Raw genomic sequence first — 19,682 nt, forward strand, 5'->3', positions numbered from 1 at the left:
TTGACCGTGTACGGGGCATGTTTTTATCCCCAACACTGGGAGGAACGTTTGTTTGGATGTTTGTTTGAATCATGGTGACTTTGGGAGATAATAGGTAACAAAGCTGTAAAAAATCTTACCTACTTCTAAGTGTAAATTTTTTTATTTTCCTCGGAGTTAACTATATTGAAATCACATCATGCATTGCCAGACAGTGTCGTTGGACCCTCTACCAGACGTTAATAATAAATGGATTCAACGGATGCGGTTAAAGTTACCCGCATCCATTGAAGAGATCATAATAAACAAAAATACCACGGACAAGATTTTATATCTAGAAACCACATAGAAACGATAATGACTAGATGACAAGTCTGTCAGTGTCATGTCATAACGACATTCGTGCATCATAAATAGGTATTGCATTTTAGTCGGAAAAAAATATTTTTCAAGCTAATTATTCATTCATTTCGTTAATTATTTCAGTCAGTTTCTCAGAGCGTTAGCGATCGCAATGAAAAAGTTCTTGAAATTCTATCCTTTTAAAGTTGTATAATTTAAAAAAGGAGTGTCTTTGATTTTGTATCCAGTCTAAAATAATATGTGAGTTACATTTTTTTACAATTTTTGTAGTTTTTATAACGAAAACAACTTTTCGTTATAACAACGTTAATATTCGACTATTTTGTCTTATTTCTAATAAGAGCACAAGTTTTATTAATTTATACAGTTAAATTATGCTTAAAATTAGACATTTTAGAGCCGTGTAGGCTTTTATGGAGCTCGAAATTTAGCGTAGGCGGCAGTTTCGTCTTGATTTGGGTGTAAAATGTAAAATGTTCGTAGTTTTTGTTGTGTGTTTCGGTTTTTCGTTGAATTGAAATTGTTCTAAAGCACAATTCTAGATTTATTTTCTCTTAGCGGCATGTGTCAGAGATGCACCAATAATTTCCTAAGTATGCAACCGTGGGCTCTCGCCCAGAACATAAATGATCGTCATATAGTGTAGGTGAAAGTAACGATCTATGCATGCTCATAATAAAATAGATACTACATTTCTTTTATTTATTTGGTGTGTGAAAATTGTATGCATGTGAATCTGCATCATAGCATTTTGTTATTTTTAACCAGCCTCTCTTAAATCTTTGATAAACCCTTGAGTTAAAGAGCGAGCTTTTATATTAGGTAACGAAAAAGTCGTATAGAATATTTATTTTCAATAAAATACCAGATTTTTGTTGACCATCCTCATATTTTTAAAGATGTGGTTACCATATATTGCATTGCATTATATCCCTACCTTTACAAAAGTCAATGTATCAAGTCTTAATTTATTTGACTTTTATTTTATAATCAATTTATTTTTCAAACATTTATGTGCACCATCTCAGCATGCATGACTATTAAGTTTTAATAAGTTTCAATTATAATTAATAATTAATGAACTTATTGTTTGATAATAGTGTTAGAAAATATATAAAACAGAATGAAATACTACTTAAAAGAGAATAAGTTTTTGAATAAACTTAAAATACATAATTGTAGGCTACTAGTACTATATATAAGTCAATGGTGTTATATTTAAGTAAAAAAGTAGTGAAGACTTAAGATTACTATTCTTGAATCATAGAGTGCTATCACTTCTACCATTGTGTTTTGAGTTTATATCTACTTGATATTAATTTTTTTTTAATTCTTTTTAAGGTAATCATTGGACCACCTGCCAGCTAGTTGCTTCTGGTTAAGTCTTGGTGTTGTTATCTGGTGAGTTTGTGTATTGTGTGTAAGGCAATAAATTAATGGAGGTGGGTAGTCCAAGGGATCCTCTACATCCACCATATCCTGATCCTTCCCTAACAATAAAACTTCCAAAAAATGTGCCAACTGATCCTCTGAATCAGCTCATAAAGCAAGTTGACAGTGACTTGGTTGCCCAAGTGTGTGTATTCTGTGTATAACTGTGTATTGGGCAATGTGTGTGTGTTGTGTGTGTGTGTGTAAAAATGAATCACTGAATGTGTTGCTAAGCGCAAATCTCGAGAACTATTTATTAATTTAATAACTATATAGCCCTGCCGGGAATCAAACTTAGACTCTCCCACTTATAAGACAACAGTGCTCATTATTGCGACAAAGAGATTATCAGAGTGTATTATATTAATACAATTTGTGCTGTACTTTTGGTGTTCAGGTCTAACAAGGGAAAAGTCAGTTTGGAAGAAAAGGCCTGTCTTTTCCACTACACAGACTTATTATTGTGGAGAAGCAAAAACAAAGACACAAACAAGGTAATTAATCTAAATATATAAAAGGAAAAGGTGACTGACTGACTGACTGATCTATCAACACACAGCGCAAACTACTGGATGGATCGGGCTGAAATTTTGCATGCATATAGCTATTATGACCTAGGTATCCGCTAAGAAAGGATTTTTGAAAATTCAACCCCTAAGGGGGTGAAATAGGGGTATGAAAGTTGTGTAGTCCACGCGGACGAAGTCGCGAGCATAAGCTAGTCTCTATATATAAAAATGAATCGCTAAATGTGTGGCTGATCGCAAATCTCGAGAACAGCTGAACCGATTTCGCTAATTCTTTTCTTATAATATTCCTTGAAGTACGAGGATGGGTTCTTAGCAATGTAGAGACCAAAACAGTATTTTTATTTGTATGTCTGTCCATCACGCCGAAACTACCGAACGGATTTCAATGCAACTTAACATATTTACTGCTGCATAAGTTAGTTTATAGATACGATAGGTAGCGGGAAGTAGCTTAGTACGAGTCAGTGGAGTTTCGACAATGACTAACAGAGCCCATTAGGAGCCCATCTACTTAATCATAGTCCATAAGTCCTTATAGTGATCTATTTTAATAGACGACATAAGTTGCCCAGGACAGTGCTGTCCCTTAAGGGTATGGTTTAGCGGAAAATGGATATATGATATACTAGATGATGCCCGCGACTTCGTCCGCGTGGATTTGGGTTTTTAAAAATCCCATGGAAACTCTTAGATTTTCCAGGAAAATAAGTTGCTTTTTCATTCCTTGGGATATAAGCTAACTCTGTACAAAATTTCATCAAAATTAGTTAAACTGTTGAGCTGTGAAAAGCTAGAAGACAGACAGACTTATACTTTCGCAATTATAATATTTGTGTGGATGTATGGATAGCGGTATAGGTTCGCTTGTTAGTTTCGTTACACGCATAGATAGCAACTAAGAAGCCATTGACGTCGCTAATTTTGTTCGTCTTCAGTTTGAATTACAGAAACTTCCTGTATTTTGTGGTACAGTTCTTGCAATTCACGAGGGCCACTGACTCATGCTTGTGTTTAAGTCGTATTGGTATAAGTAAGGTACACTAAATGTGTGCGTTTGCGAGCGGACTGATTGGTCCGACATGCACGCACACTTACGTAATGCCCGTGTATCCGACGTAACCACAAGTAAAGTTCACTCGTCTTCGTGATTTTTTTGGAGCTATGTGCGGTTTAGAGTAATATCACTTGCTTTTTCGGTGAAGGAAAATCTGCATGCCTGACTCCATAATGTTTTCAAAGGTGTGTTTGGTTGTTTAGCGGGGCTGACTATGTCCGAAACCCTGTTCATTCTAAGAGGAGACCTATGCTCAGTAGTGAGCGGGCGATGGTGTTCACAAGCTGATTCCAATTAAAATATTTTGTTTTAGATTCAACAAGGTGTGGTTTCAACGATGAAGCCAATATTACATCTTAACCTAGGAGAAGAAGATGTGGTCAAGCTCATGTTGGAGTTCCTCTACACTAGAGAATTGCATATCACTCAGCTTTCTCTGGAGAGAGAAACTGGAGTCGTCAATGGAAATTTCTCCAACGACGTACTGTATCTCCGCCAATTAATTCTGGATGGGCAATGGGATGATGTGCTGGTATATATACAACCTCTAACCACTTTGAAAGCATTTGAGGTTGAAAAATTCAATTATGCTATTTTGAGACATAAATTTATTGAACTGTTATGCATTAAATCAGAAGTAAAAGCGTTCGATAACGTAGAAGATATTGTAAAAGATGTAGTTAAAGTATTACAACAATTAGAAAAATTAGCTCCTTCGAAGGAAGAATATTCGAAATTGTGTCTATTGTTAACTCTTCCGACTATAACAGATGATCCCAACTACAAAGAGTGGAATCCTAGTAAAGCTAGGGTACAATGCTTTCAAGAGGTGTACCCTCTTGTAGAGCAATACCTGCCCACTGAAAAAAAGGGCCCAAATGGTGTGGTGCAAAGCGCCAGAAATGATCGTTTAATCCAGCTTATGATCAAAGGGTTATTATATGAAACCTGTATGCGCTATTGCCACGCCAAAGCATCAGGGATGAAAGAACCAGATTTTAATGAAATGGACTTCTCACAGTTGTTGGACACCCCCTCGTTCAATGAGAAAGATTTGAGTTTGGTGTCGTGGCTTGAGTCGATACCTTCAGAGACTTTTAAAATAACTTTCGATCAGAGGAAGTTGGATGTGGCTGTGGATAAATTAGTGCGGCCCTCTTTACACACGTCGTGGACAGAACACATGCTCGTAACTCCCATAAAACCCAGGACCTACCCTCATTTGTCGATGCCTTTTAAGAGACCGCGATCGGCCGCGGACGCTATGACGCGATCGCTGCGACCGCTGCCAGACGGCGCCCCGAAACAGCCGGACCTAATGGCTTTATCGGCTATCTACTACGGGCCATCCACATCTTTCCATCTCCCCAGTAGTAGTGGTATAGCGATAAACGCTTCTGTAGATAACCTTTTCGAAAACAACACGGACGAACAGAACAAGGCATTTACCGCCTTGAATGAAAAATTACAACCTATTGAAGAAACCGAAAAATCAGGCGACAAAAGCATTGAAACAAGCATTGGGGCTTCAGCTGTGACAACACCGGAGCTCAGGTACCTACATCTAAATATATATAAAAGGAAAAGGTAACTGACTGACCGACTGATCTAACGCACAGTTCAAATTACTGGACAGATTGGGTTGAAATTTGGCAAAATTGGATTTTTGAAAATTCAGCGGTAAAATAGGGGTTTGAAATTTGTGTAGTCCAAGCGGACGAAGTCGCGAGCATAAGCTAGTCTAGTATCCTACCTGCACAGTGCACACTGGTGCTATAAGAGCTACCTGCCAAATTTCATGGTTCTCGGTCAATGGGAAGTACCCTATTAGTTTTGATTCTGTTGGCGGTTTCCCTGCGACTCGTCTGATGTCGTCCCTCAACCAGGAGTAGCGGGGCCGCCGGGGACTAGGGACCTTGGCTTTTTGTTACCTCCCATACAAGGTTTTGCCAATATCTTCTCTGTATATAAAAATGAATCGCTGAATGTGTTGCTGATCGCAAATCTCGAGAACAGCTGAACCGATTTCGCTAATTCTTTTTTTATAATATTCCTTGAAGTACGAGGATAGTTCGCCGGGGCAGCTAGTTTGCTATATATTGATACGGAACCGTAAAAATAATAGATTTATTTGTTTCCAGACCACAGATAGCCGCGTTGGCGCCAATTGCCACGTCATCGCCAGTGATCGTAGCATCAACCACTTGCCCTGTACCGATCGTTGCTGAATCCGTCGAAACCGGCTTTAGACGTGATCTGTTAGCTGAATACCAACGCAAAAAGGAAATAGAGTGCGATGAATACCTTCGCGTTTTATGTTCGTCCGAGTACAGACCGCAGCAACCGTAAGTTCTCGTTACATTTTTTTAAAGTTTTAGTTAAGTACTTAGTTGCACGTGATAAGCAACTGATGAAACGAGGATATCGTAATAAACTGTACCTGTCTTAGGCTGCTTTTCCGCAGGATATGTGCTGTGCAGCTATGCTTTATGAAATACTAGCTGATGCCCGCGACTTCGTTTGCGTGGATTTACGTTTTTCAAAATCCAACGGGAACTCTTTGATTTAACAGGATAAAAGTAGCCTATGTTTTAATCCAGGGTATAATCTATCTCCATTACAAATTTCATCCGTTCAGCCGTTTTTGCGTGATTGAGTAACAATCATCCAAACATCCACACTTTCACATTTATAATATTAGTAGGATTAGGATGTACTGACTTATCTGGTGTTTCCCAGGATATGCGTCTACTTTTGAGGAAGCGTTCACAGCATAAAAAGTTTGTTTGAGAACGACTTGACTTATGGGGTTTTCGTTATGACTGATTTAATTGTAATACAGCGAATAGAAATCACCTAATATCAATGGAATTACTTTGTAACTAGCTTATTCCTGCGAATTCGTCCGAATGAACTACATACATTTCAAACCCGTGTTTTACCCCTTTAAGGATTGAATTTTCAAAAATCCTTTCTTAACGGATGTATAATACGATACGGATGTATACGGATAATAGCTATCTGGATGCTAAATTTCAGCCCTATCCGTCCATTAGTTTGAGTTGTGCGTTGATAGATCACTTAGTCAGTCAGCTTTTCCTTTTATATATATACTAGCTTATGCTCGCGACTTCGTCCGCGTGGACTACACAAATTTCAAACCCCTATTTCACCCACTTAGGGGTTGAATTTTCAATAATCCTTTCTTAGCGGATGCCTACGTCATAATAGCTATCTGCATGCCAAATTTCAGCCCGATCCATCCTGGTAGTTTGGCCTGTGCGTTGATAGATCAGTCAGTCAGTCAGTCAGTCACCTTTTCCTTTTATATATTTAGAAAACATGTCCAAAATCAGCTAGTTGTAAAAATGATTTTTTTTTTAGACTCGAGCCAGTTTGTGCAGTGCAAAGCAATACACCGGTACAAAACAGTACACCAGTGCAGTGCAGTACACAGCTGCACAGTACACCAGTGCAGAGTAACCCACCTTTTAAGTTAAACGCGCCTATGCCAACAGAGATTAATGTGGTCAACGCAATTACTCCTCCAAGGTAATTTATTATTTTCAGCCCTACTGTAATGTTTTTAGTATTCCGTACAGAAAATGTGCCAACGGGACCCTATCACTCCGTCTGTCTGTTTGTCTGTCAGCGGACTGTATCTATCTCATGAACCTATTCTCTACTTATTCCAGGTTTTTATTTATTTATTTAGGGGCTTTTATATTTATATACATGTCAGACCCATTATAATCTAATACATACAATCAAAACAAGAAAATCTTAACCTAACGACATAACACCAATACAAAAAAAAAAGTTAAAGAAAAAACAAAATAAAAGTTTTACTGTCTTCAAGAAATTAGGCTTATGAATTCAAACAGACTTATAGCATCCTTAGATGCAGGACGGGCAAGTATATTCACAAACATGCCTTATTCCAGGTAGGAAGTGAAATTTTCAATTTGTGTTTTTATTGCCGCTATAACAACGAATAATAAAAATTTCAAAATGGCCACCATGAAAATGGAAAAAAATAAAAAAATGCGTAATCTTGAATGATGGTGCGGAATCCTTTGTGTGCGAGTTGGACTCGTGCTTGACCAGTTTTTATTTTTTCTATTAGATTATCATCATGATCAACCCATCGCCGGCTCACTACATAGCACGGATCTCCCCTGAGTAAGAAGGGTTTGGCCATAGTCTACCACGCTGGTCATGTGCGGATTGGTAGACTTCACACACCTTTGAGAACATTATGGAGAACTCTCTGACACGTAGGTTTCCTCACGATGTTTTCCTTCACCGTTAAAGCAAGTGATATTTATTAATTTAATTAATTAAAACGCAAATAACTGCGAAAAGTTAGAGGTGCGTGCCCGGGATCGAACCGCCGACCTCCGATTAGAAGGCGGACGTCCTTACCACTAGGCTATCACAGCATTATAATAGTTCTATTAGATAGGTATGGTATAATGTCATTGTTACACACAAAAAGTGGATGGGCAAGCAGTGATAGCCTAGTGGTTAAGATGTCGGCTTTCTATTCAGGAGATCCGGGGTTATAGCCAGGGCATTAACTTTTCGGAGTTATGGGCGTTTGAAGCAGTTAAAATATCACTTGCATAAACAGTGAAGAAAAACATCGTGAGGAAGTCTGCAAGCCTGAGAGTTCTCTATAATGTTCTCAAAAGTTTGTGAAGTCTCCCAGTGTAGTGGACTATGATTCTAATAGAATCCCTTTTCATTCTAAAAGAAGTCCCGTGCTCAGTAGAGGGTCCACGGTGGGTGATCATTATGATTTTTTTTTCATTCATCATAATTTTTTTCAGGTTTGAAGATGCCAGGACGGCGAGAAAGACTCCGCCTAAACGGGAAACGGAAGAGGAAGAGTATATTTCAGAAATATTCTCGCCCTTGAGGTAAGAATAGTAGATAGATCCATACTAATATTATAAATGCGAAAGTGTGTCTGTCTGTCTTTCTGTCTGTCTGTCTGTCTGTCTGTCTGTCTTTCTGTCTGTCTGTCTGTCTGTCTGTCTGTCTGCTAGCTTTTCACAGCCCAGCATTTTAACCGATTTTAATGAAAGTTGGTACAGAGTTAGCTTACATCCCAGGCAGTGGCGTGCACAGGGTTTGAAGCCAGGGTAGGCATTAGTTAGGGGAACCTGTTTACTGGCAGGTCATAATGTAAAATTTGCATTGAGCTATTACAACTGGGGTAAGCAGTGCATTTATGCCTCTATGACCTGCACGCCACTGATCCCAGGGTAGGATATAGACTACTTTTTATCTTGGAAAATCAAAGAGTTCCCTCGGGATTTCAAAAACCTAAATCCACGCGGACGAAGTCGCGGGCATCCTCTAGTATAATATATCTTTTAATTTTAGCGTTTCAACTATCGTGAGTGATTTCCATTATATAATAATATCTTTCACCCGGCTATGTTTAGTCGACGGTAGCCCGACTAGTTTCGAACTCATACGGTGTCCTTTTTCAAGGGAGTCAGGACTTTCATTTCAGGACTCCCTTGAAAAAGGACCCCGGCTGCCATCCAAAGTAAAAAGTGTTATTTCTTGTACGATGGTTCGAAAATTTCCTGTGCAAGTTCAATTCCCACCGGTGTTTATTTTATTTCAGACGACTACATCCCCGGGAACGAATACTCTCAGCCTCTCCGAATATGGTGAGTCATCTTTATTTTTTTAAACATAGACTTGTATGAAAAAGCCAGACAGAATCAAGGGAACAAAAGGACGAACATAATATGTCCCTCGTTGCGTACTTAAGAGTGCTCTTCGGTGTCACGTGATAGTGCGTGAGAGGATACTATTTCAACATATTAACAGCTTTGTGAGGAAAAGTAATTAAGAAGGTGTAACCTTAGGGAAGTTTATTCGCTTACAGTATTAAAATAATAACCTAATTGTAATTTAACTGATTACGTAGATCATAACCAATTAAGCCATTTTTGGAAAATAAGCCGATTGTTACTCTCCAGATGTATAATTAATTTTCGGTAACCAATTGTCTGTCTGTCTTTTTCATCTAGTCTATGTGCACACTATACTCTAGTTAGCCATTTATTTGCGTACAATTCCATTTTAATAAAAAACGTTAGATAGAGGCACACAGGGTTTAAAATCAGAATTAATAAATATTTTACTATTTATCAATAAGTTCAGAGATTCATTTTCCATTAAATAACCTTGCTTATTGCTAAATAAGCAATCAAAAAATGTTTATAACAGTTTGTAAAATTATATAATGGAAAATATTTCATTTTTTATGTGCTCTACAAAATATTCTAAACGCAAGAAGCTGATGACGCCATGATGAATTCCGACTGTGACGTCACATGGATTGATGTCTCAGAACAAATACCTGTAGAAGTAGCCCTATTGTGAGATCATTTTTTGTCCTTATCACCGCGACCACTTTTCAAGATATATTTTGTACGTGAGATCATGACAAACAACGTGAAGTGAGGTTTTGTTGGCTCAGGTATTTAAAAAAAAATTGATTATTGAAAACAATTTTTCTTTTGAAGTAATTGTGCAATGGTGGGTTGCAGCTTGCAGTATACTAGGTTACAATATCCGAAGTGAACGTAAAATAAAAGTAAATCTGCTGAGCGAGAAGGACTATAAGGGCCACCTAGTTTCATATCTGTAGGTATATATCTGTGATTGAAGTTGTGATGCCGTTGTTTAACAATCTGTGTGACGTAATCACAACTCATGAAACTAAAAAGATGGTGGATAACTTTATCGCTGCGAAATTTGAAATGCAAAATTTAAATGCTTTTTTATTGCATTTATGGATCGAATAATTTTGTGAATTTTTGGTAATTTATTATCACTTTAGGTTCAAATTAAGACACTTTTCAGAAAAGGGTAAATTACCCTATTGTAGAGTGCTGTCTAGAACTACTCTCTTGCGTTTGGTATCTTCTGTCTTACTCATCGGTTACGAATTTTACTACAATGAAGTTTTCCGCCCCTTTCCCGTTTTAGGTACTCTTAAAGTTAACTTGAAAAGGTACTTTAAATCCTTTGACAGCAATAAGGTGTACTTATTATAGATGAACAATCTATGATAGCAATATTAGGTATATAGTTTTTACCGTGTTCTGGGCTGTCGTTTCGCGTCGGCGCCCGCGCTTTTCCAAACGGTTTCAGTTGAACGCGCTTCAGGGAATTCATTTTTAATGACGCTTTATCATACCATCGGATTTATGAACACTTCTAATTGGGTATTTACTATTACATCAAAAAGAAATTATTTCTCAGTGATTATTAAATAGAGGGTCTTCCAAAATACGTAAAATCCACGTACTTTGTTAGTTTTAAGTGTAATAAGAATTTTAAATTATCGATTAAATTTAAAAAGCACGTCATTATGATGTGACGTCACATTTCATTATTTCATAGAATATCGCATACTAAGTGCGCGTTTTGACGTTTGATAAAAAGTTACTGATTTGACTAGTTTTCAAATACCGTATTATAGGTATAGCGTATAACTTAGGCTCCTGAAGTGGTAGGGCGGTGTGGGAGGGTGACGATTGTTACAACCTTATTAATCCTTATAGTATTTAAACTAATAGAGAGAAAATATCTATGGTTTTACCGTGTATTTTTTAGCACAGAAAATGGCGGCGCTTGTTTATAGTATCAGCTAATCAGCTGTCATAACAACAGATTAGTTTATTTATTTACAAGAAAAACAAGTACTTACGCTGGCACAGCAAATGGCGGATTGTACCGAAACCCTGTTTTTATAGTTATGTTGAAATGTAGTGTTGTCTCTTACACACTTATGAAAATTTCGATAAGCTTGAGCTAGTTTCCGATCCGCTATTTTCTATAGGACATTAGGGAAACTCTTTATATCTCTATGGATTAATCACGGAGCTCTCACGTCACGTCATCACACCCCTCCTGCACCGCTGCACTATTGCAGGAACCTACACAGTTATGCCAGAGTGAATTAGAGTGAGGGAACTCTCAGTTTGATCCTGAATTGACGAAATGACAAGTGTTATGCAGTTATGCTATTTTGACGTAAAATCATGGAAAAATTTGACTAAATTACGGCTTCCTGCGTCAAATGTACTAACATGTGACACGAAGCCTTGACGCTTTGTTAGAAGTTGCCTAACCGTCGTGAACTGTAGTTATGCGTTATGCCTGTAGTAATAACTAGCGACTCACCCAGGCTTCGCACGTGTAGCACCACGTAAGTGGGAATAAACTGCTTATTTGTTCTGTGTGTAGCACTTCGCGAACTATTTTAGGAGAATTTGTGAAGAATAATTCCACAGCACATTCTTTTCATATCCATTAAGCAGCATTCGCTAGACAGCTTTCAGATATTAGTATTTTCACCGACTGTATTGACTAATTATCATCATAATATATGCACCCGCGACGCGTAGTAAAAATAAGGACGCCTGTGAAAAAATAATATCACCGCGTTACATCTTGCAACTTTGCTCACAAACTTTATGAGGCGTTACACCTCGTATCGATTTAAGAAAAAAAAAATATTTTTATTCAAATATAAACTTTTACAAGTACTTTTGAATCGTCATCTACCACTGGTAAGAAATGCCTTTCCTACGAGAAGAACCAGCGAGAAAGTGGCGGTTGTTCTTTTCAAAGATTCGATTTACTTATGCTGTTATGGCATGTATGTAGGTATAAAAGTAATTGCAATGCGCGAGGCATTGCTGGAGCGAGCTGCAAGTCATGGTCATAAAGTTGATGCCCGCGACTTTGTTAACGTAAATAGAGGTATTTTTTAGATCCCGTGTGAAACTTTAATTTTCCGGGATAAAAAGTACGACGCCTACAGTGCGACCGACGCGCCAAGATAGCCTTATCTTGGCGCGTGGTGAAAATCGGAACTAACGTTGCCGTCAAGTGTCCCCTTTGTTCTTGTTTGAATATTCTAAGCCATTGTTCTTCAACAGCGCCCCCCTGTCAATGTCATTGAAGTGCCAAGAGAGCCTTGTCGCACTGTATGTAATCTATCTCTTCCATATCTCATACCAAATCGGCCGTGGCTGGTTACCGTCCTACCGGCAAAGCCGTGCCGCCAAGCGATTTAGCGTTCCGGTACGATGCCGTGTAGAAACCAAAGGGGTATGGGTTTAATAAAAACTGCCATACCCCTTCCAGGTTAGCCCGCATCTTTATCTTAGACTGCATCATCACTTACCACCAGGTGAGATTGCAGTCAAGGGCTAACTTGTATCTGAATAAAAAAAAAATGCTAAAATCGCCGTATAAGTCCCGCTATTGTATTGCTAATGCGCGTTGCCGCCATTTTAGTGACGTCAGCACTAGACTGAAGTTTCGAGCTGATGGTATATTTTTATGTCGGCTGACGTCAAAATGACATTTTGATGTTAATGAGACATGGTTCCAGCGCAATAGCAATTTGCGGGACGTATACCACACGATGCGTTACGACGTCGTGTGGCGTCGCCCCGCGCGCCCAACTGACTTGGGACCAGAGGGAAGAGGCGGGGAGGGGTGGTACATTGCAACTGGCACCCAATACTCTCCCACAGCGGTGCGGCGCCGCAACGCACCGGAAACGCATCGGGCGGCCTCAATCTTAGTCGTACCCGGGACAGATATTATTTAGTCGTACAGTTTACGTGGAAAACAATAATTATCTAATTGTAACGCCTGATTGCAATAGTTTGAGATACGTAAAGATAAAAAGCGTGCTCAATGTCAAACTAGTTTATTAAATCGTTTAGTTCCAACGATGTTGCGCCTGCGACGCGTGGGTTGTATGGCGGCTTTAGATTGTCTATATTGACTAATTACACGCATCTGCACCTATTTGCTTCTTACCGACTTCAACAATTAGGTTATTTTTAGGGTTCCGTACCTCAAAAGGAAAATGGAACTCTTATAGGATCACTTTGTTGTCTGTCTGTCTGTCTGTCAAGAAACCTACAGGGTACTTCCCGTTGACCTAGAATCATGAAATTGGCATGTAGGTAGGTCTTATAGCAGAAATTCGGGGAAAAATCTGAAAAACGTGAATTTATGGTTACATCACACAAAAAAAATTGTGGTCATATGAACTAATAATAATTAATATTTTCATTTTTCGAAGTAAGATAACTATATCAAGTGGGGTATCATATGGAAGGTCTTCATCTGTGTATTCTAAAACAGATTTTTATTTATTTTTATGCATCACAGTTTTTGAATTATCGTGCAAAATGTCGAAAAAATACGACTGTAGTACGGAACTCTCGTTGCGCGAGCCTGTTGTTGCACTTGGCCGGTTTTTTGGCGGTGTTAACTCCATATCGCCGTCAAATCGATTGATGCCATCGCAGGGCCAAAGCTTCAAGTCAATCTACTTGATTGCTCGCTTTTATAGTTCGTCATCGATTGATGATAGAATGGCTCTCTAGTCCGCACCCACGTCGATCGATCAACCGTCGATTCACCTTTGTTCGATGATGGATCGATAGTTCTCTTGAACTACCAAAGTGATTCTGAAAATTGTTTCACCGGTAGAAAGCTAGGTACATTATTCCTGAGTGACATAGGCTATATTTTATTTCAAAAAATTTGCGATCCTTACGAAAATTGTAATAAGCTACCCGTGCGAAACCGAGGCGGGTCGCTAGTAAGAAATAAACAAATCGATGTATCTCGTATTATGTCTATATTTGACTTGGTGATCGAGTGTGGGTTTCTGTTATTAATGAATACATAATTTTATGTCCCGCTTCCATTTAATGACGGCAAAATACAAGCGCTGAGCGACCTTCGCTCAAACTTGAACTGACACCTACGAGTACATGCGTCCTTGTTAAGGCGGAAACAAACTATGGAACGCGTCCGTAAGCCACGACTGATAGGTGTGCACAGTCGTTTGGGACGCGGCCTGTCAGATATCTCTCGAAAGTCCGAACGCTTATGGCGATTATGCGCTGCATTTCCGTGATCCGAGTTCCATCCGTCATCCGTGAGAATACCAGCGATTATCTACGACATATGTCATAAGCTTCCATACAAAACAAAAAGGAACGTAGTTTCACGGACTCGGATCGGATGAGTGCGTAACCGCTCTTAAGGTTACGTCCGATAGTTTGCACAGTTGACATTTCAGTGTACTATGTATCTTTTATCCAGATACCTATAGTACGCGACAGGTCAAGATGGCAATCGGGGTATGAGGCGAGGGATATCACCCGCAAGTCACCCTATCCCGCACCGGGTTAGCACGGGGGCTGTGCGGGTGTGCGGTGCGTCTCTACCCCGATTGCTACGTCGACCTGTCGCGAACTATATTAGTCGCGGCTGTCAGCCACGTCCGATAACTTGTTGCCGCCTTTATGCTGGGCAAACATAGCCCAAACCCTAGAACCTAGAAAATTAAATTTTTCATAAAAGTTCCCTTTATAATGTAGACAAGGATTAAAGGCCGCATCTTTCTAAATTCTTACGGGATAGGGAATAAAGATGTTTGATATGTTCGCCGAGAGTAGCCGCGAACGGTAGCTAGAGTTCGATATTTTTTTTATTTTCCACAAGCATTGTTTATTAAATGTTAGGAGACTTTTCTATAATAATGTAATGGAGTGACTTTTCTAGGATAGTAGCCGTATTTATTTACCACCTTGTCACCATATTTGCATAAATCTACGGTGTAATTGTAGGACATGTTAAATAGTTGGTCTCGGTTAGGGTTCCCATATGTAAAATCTATAAACCAGGACAAGGGGTTTGAAAGTCCCTGATATTGGAGCCTGTAAACCCGGAACAAAGTGTAAATTGATATCATTTATAAAGTTGATTCCTTAGTCTTAATCTAATTGAACAGCCTTCTCTCATCGATCGACACATAAAAACGGCAGACTTCTGGTATTTATCAGTATTTACTATAGCTTTCTTACTTGTCCATTCATGTCCATGTAAACCATCACGTCTATTTATAAATGACAGTTTCTAAATCCCATCAGTTTTGATAGTCAGATCCCCTGCAGCATCAGGATTGAGAAGTTGGAATCCAAATTTTTTATAGGACATGTCGCAAAGCTTCTCTATCAATTGAAAAAATTACGCAAATCAGAAATCTCGGGAGTATTTGGTGTACATACATAAGTAGAAAAACTCAACTCCTCCTTTATTCAAAGTCGGTTAAAAAAGTCTATGCTACTCCTTGGTTAATCCTCTACTTATACGTGAAAGTCCCGTCAAAATAGGTTTTGCCGTTCCGAAGATTAGCCTGTTCAAACAGACAAACAGACGGACAAAAATTTTAAAAACGTGTGACTCAGTTATGGTACAGTTCAAATAACCATGTGAGCTTAATATGAGCTAGTTATGTCGAAATTACAGACATACACTTCAATTTTATTTATTAATATAGATATAGATAGGTTCATGGAGAGACCTTTATACTAACTTATCTCCATATAAATATAGATTCATGGAGATACCCCTATACTAACTTATCTCCATGGATATAGTATAGGACAAATCCGGGGAAACTCTGACGGATGGCAGCTCTAGTCTCGGTGCGCGCGCGCATACCGTGTGACTCATAGGAGGCGAGTGCTTGTGCGCAATGCCGTCCGCGCGGTCCAGTCGAGTCGCGCACTTCGAGGACATACATACTTGTCACGCTTTTGTGCTAACGAGATACAATCGTACGTAAAGGTTAGAACATCGATTCTTACTTTGTGAATTAAAAACTCGAAACTTTTTAAAGTGTAGAAGTAAGTGAGTCCCGACGATGACGGCGGTGAAGAAGGCAATAGCGATGAGGCAGCTGGACTCTATGTTCGGGACTATGACCTTAGAGGGTGAGGGTCGCCATTCCCCATTAGTCAGCTCGACGATCGAGCACGACCCGCATTGCGACGTCCACGGTCGATGTAGCACCCCTTACAGATCTTCGCTGTACCTCCACAGTAGAGAGTCAACCCCAGGATTCAGAGAGTCTGTATCGCCGACAAACGGACTCATTATCAGGTCTGGTTTTTTAATATAGGCCGACAATAAGTATATAGACCCTTGCTATACTGTCTATTGAAAAATATTGAGTTCAGCTACGTTGTTATAATTTCCCACAAGCTCTTTTACCATCGTTCTTAGAGAGTCAACCCCTGGATTCAGAGATTCTATATCGCCGACAAACGGACTTATTATTAGGTCTGGTTTCTTTAATATATTCAGACAGTTAAGTATGTATAATATAGAGTATAGACCTGTGGTATACTGGCTTCTGTAAAATATTGGTTGACTTACTAAATTAACGATTAGCTGTCACCAACAGAACTATGATACCATAATTTTCCACGAGCTCTTTGTCTTTTCATCAGTGTTGCTTAGATTATTTAGCGAGGTACCTAATTATATATTGAGTAGGTAATGAAGCTCACTAATACCGATCGTATTAATAGTGCTTCTTCTACGTTTCATTTATAAGCTCAGATTATTGAAAGCGTTTCCATCAAGAGCTCTAAGAAGTGTTATTATTGGTTAGGCTTATAAGCATTTCTCGATTCGCATCTTTGTACAGACTTAAGAGAAATAAAGTCTGGGTAAATAAACTTGTGAGCAACTAATCTTCTCAAAAATACATCTAGTTCCCGTAGTTTAAAAGATTTTAATCTAATGAAATTAATTCATCCGCACCTTTTTTGAGATGAAAGAAACACAAGTAAATCACTTTTATCGACTGTAAATTAAGTTTTTACGAATAAACTACGAAAATGATAAGTCTTCCCGCAAAAGAACTATTAGTATTTTAAAATCTAAATCTAAATATATAAAAGGACAAGGTGACTGACTGACTGACTGACTGATCTATCAACGCACAGCTCAAACTACTGGACGGATCGTCCTGAAATTTGGCATGCAGATAGCTATTATGACGTAGACATCCGCTAAGAAAGGATTATTGAAAATTCAATCCCTAAGAGGGTGAAATAGAGGTTTGAAATTTGTGTAGTCCACGCGTACGAATTCGCGAGCATAAGCTAGTGATTTAATAATTTTAGAATGACGTAAAAATATTGCAAGGGTTTATATAAAAGGTTGTTGGCCTATTTCGAAGTTTAATCAACAAGCAAAAGCAAATGTTTTTATAATAAATGTGGTAAACAGGCGTAGGGGATCGCTCGTTGTACCGGGATCGCCTTCGCGAGACATCGAACATCCTTCGACATTCCCCAGCACTCTACGCAGAGACCGCCACAGTCCCTCTCAAACTCCACCAAGGAGGGACACCCCGAGCCCTACACAACGATATAGTTCCAAGAGGCATTCCATGGGATCCTTCCCGAATCTATCAAGAAGCAACATTGTCAATTATAACCGCCGAGATTCCCTCAACAGTACTGGCATAAGAGACATGAAAAGAGACTACGTCGGCTCCCTCAATTCTCTATCAAGAAAGAGTTCGATAGACACGAAAAAATCATCAACCGATTCTTTAGATATGTGGCAGTCTACTTGGGACATTGATCGACATAAAAGTAACTCATCACTGGCGTCTGATGAAAGACTGTCTTGCGGACACAATAAGGTAACTATATTGAACAGTACCTCACTGTTGTCAGTGTAATGTAAGGCCCTTATTGCTGGACCAGTGTACTTGGACCAATTTTTACATCGCTACTTGGCGTATTTTGTTCGTTCACACAATTAGAATACACTAGCTGATGCCCGCGACTTCGTCCGTGTGGGATTAGGTTTATAAAAATCCCGTGGGTTAATTGTCCGGGATAAAAATTAGGCTATGTCACTCTCCAGGTCTTTATCTATACCCATGCAAAGAAATTCGTCAATCCGTTGCACCGTTGCGACGTGATTGAAGGACAAACCAACAGACAAACATACTTTCGCATTTATAATAAGGGTACTGATTGGTCCAGTGTATTGGTCCAATGTGTACTAGTACCTATAACCTATAGTAAATAACATAATAGCATGATTCAATTCAAGTCTGATAATAAATATACACAACGACCAATAATAACCATTTTAGTATTATTTATTGCGAAACACAATGTTTAATTTAAAAGCCATCTGGTGAGGTCATACTTTTAGGAGGGAGTCATAATGTTTCACACTTTTATATTGATTTTGAGTCCGCCCTCTAACGTCAAGGTATTGAATTTTAATTCTGTTGTAAGTACACAATCTCTAAACTGAACCTTTACAGATTTAATTCTAGTGCTATTCTTTTCCTCAGGAAGCTTAATGGAAAGAAAAGATTGTCAAAAATGACAGTTTCAAAATACTTTTACTACTCCGCCTCTGGAAGGTGAGAAAGTCATTTGTGGGAATGAGTGTAATATTTTATAATAAAATTCCACAAGCAATTTTAGACTTACCTTTACACAAGTTTAAAAAATGTGTTAAAAGTATGCTCCTAAAAAAAGCATATTATACAGTCGCAGACTATGTAAACGATAAAAAAGCTTGGATTTGACTCGCTCCAGCAATGCACGGGGCTGCAATGGCTTGTATAGTACGGTATAATAGCATTGTAAATTGAAAAATTAAAAAGAGCAACCGCCGAGTTTCTTTCTGGTTCTTCTCGGTAGGAACGGCATTCCGAACCAGTGGTAAATTAAAACTACCCGACTATTCATAAGCACTTGTAAAAAGTTTACATGAATAAAAAAACATTCTATTCTATTCTATTCTATTCTACTTTAAGAACCGTTTTAGAATACCGTTAGTTCTGTCAATGTGGCTAATTCCTTTGTACACAATCTCTAAACTAAACTAAAATATCACGTCTAAATCTATTGCTATCCCTTTCATAATGTTGCTTGCGGAAAAGGAAAGCACTAGATTTAGACCTGTTAATTTAGTTTAGTTTAGAGATTGTGTACTAGAGAATCGGCCCCAATGTTGTTTAGTTTAAAGATTGTGTTCAACAGAATTACAACCGTACATACAGTTGTGATAGATTATATGAAGCTACTTAACCAATCGTTATACCTATGTTCTACTTAATACTGCGTGTTATTTTTTGTAATCAATTATTATCGAGTATTGTTTCGCTGTTTCGCACATGCCACGGCGTAAGTACTAGGTACTTGGTAATTAAAACTATCGCTTAAGACGTGCTCTTTGCAGATAATATTCGCTATTAGATTTTAACCGTTTTAATGATCTTCTATAAACCGTTATATGGCTAATAAGCGTTACGATTACTGCTTACGTACTTATCGATGTGTTTAGTTATTAGTGCAGAGCTTTGCCTATGATTCTCTTAAGCTTTTGCTTATATTAAGCTTTTGGTTCATTGAATATCACGG

General features: G+C 38.5%; 1 protein-coding gene across 5 annotated transcripts in view; it reads left to right on the plus strand.

Moving 5' to 3' along the window:
* The first annotated feature begins 379 nt into the window (after positions 1–379).
* The window catches only part of LOC117995351 (WD repeat-containing protein 47), a 49,938-nt gene continuing 30,635 nt past the window's right edge, over positions 380–19,682 (plus strand). The window contains exons 1-8 of one of the 5 annotated variants that reach the window (XM_034983363.2): positions 380–582; positions 1,684–1,743; positions 2,171–2,267; positions 3,671–4,911; positions 5,499–5,702; positions 6,742–6,909; positions 8,190–8,279; positions 8,999–9,044. In XM_034983363.2, coding sequence (XP_034839254.2) covers positions 3,695–4,911; positions 5,499–5,702; positions 6,742–6,909; positions 8,190–8,279; positions 8,999–9,044 — 1,725 coding nt within the window. In that variant the 5' untranslated portion in view covers positions 380–582; positions 1,684–1,743; positions 2,171–2,267; positions 3,671–3,694. Of the gene's footprint in view, positions 583–1,683; positions 1,744–2,170; positions 2,268–3,670; positions 4,912–5,498; positions 5,703–6,741; positions 6,910–8,189; positions 8,280–8,998; positions 9,045–15,943; positions 16,378–16,502; positions 16,558–17,514; positions 17,936–19,682 lie in introns of those variants that run through there. The other 4 variants (XM_069508630.1, XM_034983361.2, XM_069508631.1 and 1 more) reach the window with 4 other exon arrangements.

The sequence above is a fragment of the Maniola hyperantus genome, chromosome Z, assembly GCF_902806685.2.
Source record: "Maniola hyperantus chromosome Z, iAphHyp1.2, whole genome shotgun sequence".
Lineage (NCBI taxonomy): Eukaryota > Metazoa > Arthropoda > Insecta > Lepidoptera > Nymphalidae > Maniola > Maniola hyperantus.